This window comes from Lagopus leucura, unplaced genomic scaffold, assembly GCF_019238085.1.
Source record: "Lagopus leucura isolate 7727_CA_CO unplaced genomic scaffold, USGS_WTPT01 32331-0_obj-0_obj, whole genome shotgun sequence".
Lineage (NCBI taxonomy): Eukaryota > Metazoa > Chordata > Aves > Galliformes > Phasianidae > Lagopus > Lagopus leucura.
In genome coordinates, this window is record NW_024967759.1 from 1 (window position 1) to 1,377 (window position 1,377).

At 62.3% G+C, this 1,377-nt stretch overlaps 1 protein-coding gene across 1 annotated transcript; it reads right to left on the minus strand.

The window, feature by feature from the left end:
• Positions 1 to 483: 483 nt before the first annotated feature.
• LOC122193291 (acetylcholine receptor subunit beta-like) lies at positions 484 to 1,125 on the minus strand (the record flags this gene model as incomplete). The annotated part of the gene is made up of 2 exons (XM_042894036.1): positions 484 to 722; positions 1,009 to 1,125. Coding segments are annotated over 2 exons (356 nt in total), but the record flags the coding sequence as incomplete, so codon positions are not given.
• Between the last annotated feature and the right edge of the window lie 252 nt (positions 1,126 to 1,377).

Sequence of the window (1,377 nt, forward strand, 5' to 3'; positions counted from 1 at the left end):
GAGGGGATGGAGTGAGAGGGGATGGAGTGAGAGGGGATGGAGTGAGAGGGGATGGAATGAGAGGGGATGGAGTGAGAGGGGATGGAATGAGAGGGGATGGAATGAGAGGGGATGGAGTGAGAGGGGATGGAGTGAGAGGGGATGGAGTGAGAGGGGATGGAATGAGAGGGGATGGAGTGAGAGGGGATGGAGTGAGAGGGGCTGCTCTCGTGCAAGGGCTCGGGCTGTTGTGGAGGATTGCAGTGGTGCAAACTGCAGCCTCCATGTGATGCCCTGTGCGAGGCCTCGTGCAAAGGGGCCAGCTGCTTGTGAGCGCCCTCGTGCAAAGCTGCCCTCGTGCAAGGGCTTGCACACACATGGAAGGCTGCAGTCGTGCATTCTGCAAGCTCTTGTGCAAAAGCCACGAGGCGCTGGTGAGAATCCTCGTGCAAGGAGCCTCACAAGGGCCAACCACAGCTCTGAGCCCCCCTGTGCAAAGCCCACCCCCATGCAAAGCCCCCCGTGCAACAGAGCCCTCGTGCAATAAAGCCTCGTGCACTCACCAGCGTCAGGGGGGAGGTAGAAGGTGCTGACGGCCAGCATGGTGAGCAGCACGGAGGGCACGAGGACGTTGATGATGTAGAAGAGCGGCTTGCGGCGGATCACCAGGATGAAGGTGACGTCCTCGTGCAAACCCTGGTGCTGCAGCGCCGCGCCGTGCACGATTTCCCACTGCCCGTTCTCTGCGGGGCACACAGAGCCGCCGTCTTGTGCAAGGCCTCGTGCAACACCCCCTCGTGCAACACCCCCTCGTGCAAGGCCCTGTGCCAGGCTGGGTGCAAAGAGCCGCCCTCGTGCAAAGCTCCTCGTGCAAAACCCAGCGAGGTTTGCTCACCCTCGTGCAAATCTCCTCCTGCAAACGTCCCCGTGCAAAACCGCCTCGTGCAAAACCATGTCGTGCAAATTTCCTCGTGCAAAACCCCTCGTGCAAATTCCCTCGTGCAAAGCCCCCCCGGCGCAGCGCCTCACCCTGGAAGTCGTGCTGCAGCTCCAGCCGCCCCCCCCCCCCCCCGCCCCCCCCCCCCGCAGCCGCAGCCGCAGCTCCGCGGCGCCGGGAGCCAACGAGAGGAAGCGGAGGGAGCAGTTCTGCCAATCGAACGGGAAGTGCGACACCTGCCGGCAATTAGCGGTAATTAATTAACGGCTCGTTAGGGAGCGAACGGGGGCGGCTCTGCCGATCGAAGGGGAAGTGCGACCCCTGCCGGCCACTAGCGGTAATTAACGGCTCATTACGGAGCGAACGGGAACAGCGACCCCTGCCGGCCATTAGCGGTAATTAACGGCTCATTACGGAGCGAACGGGAACAGCGACCCCTGCCGGCCATTAGCGGTAATTAA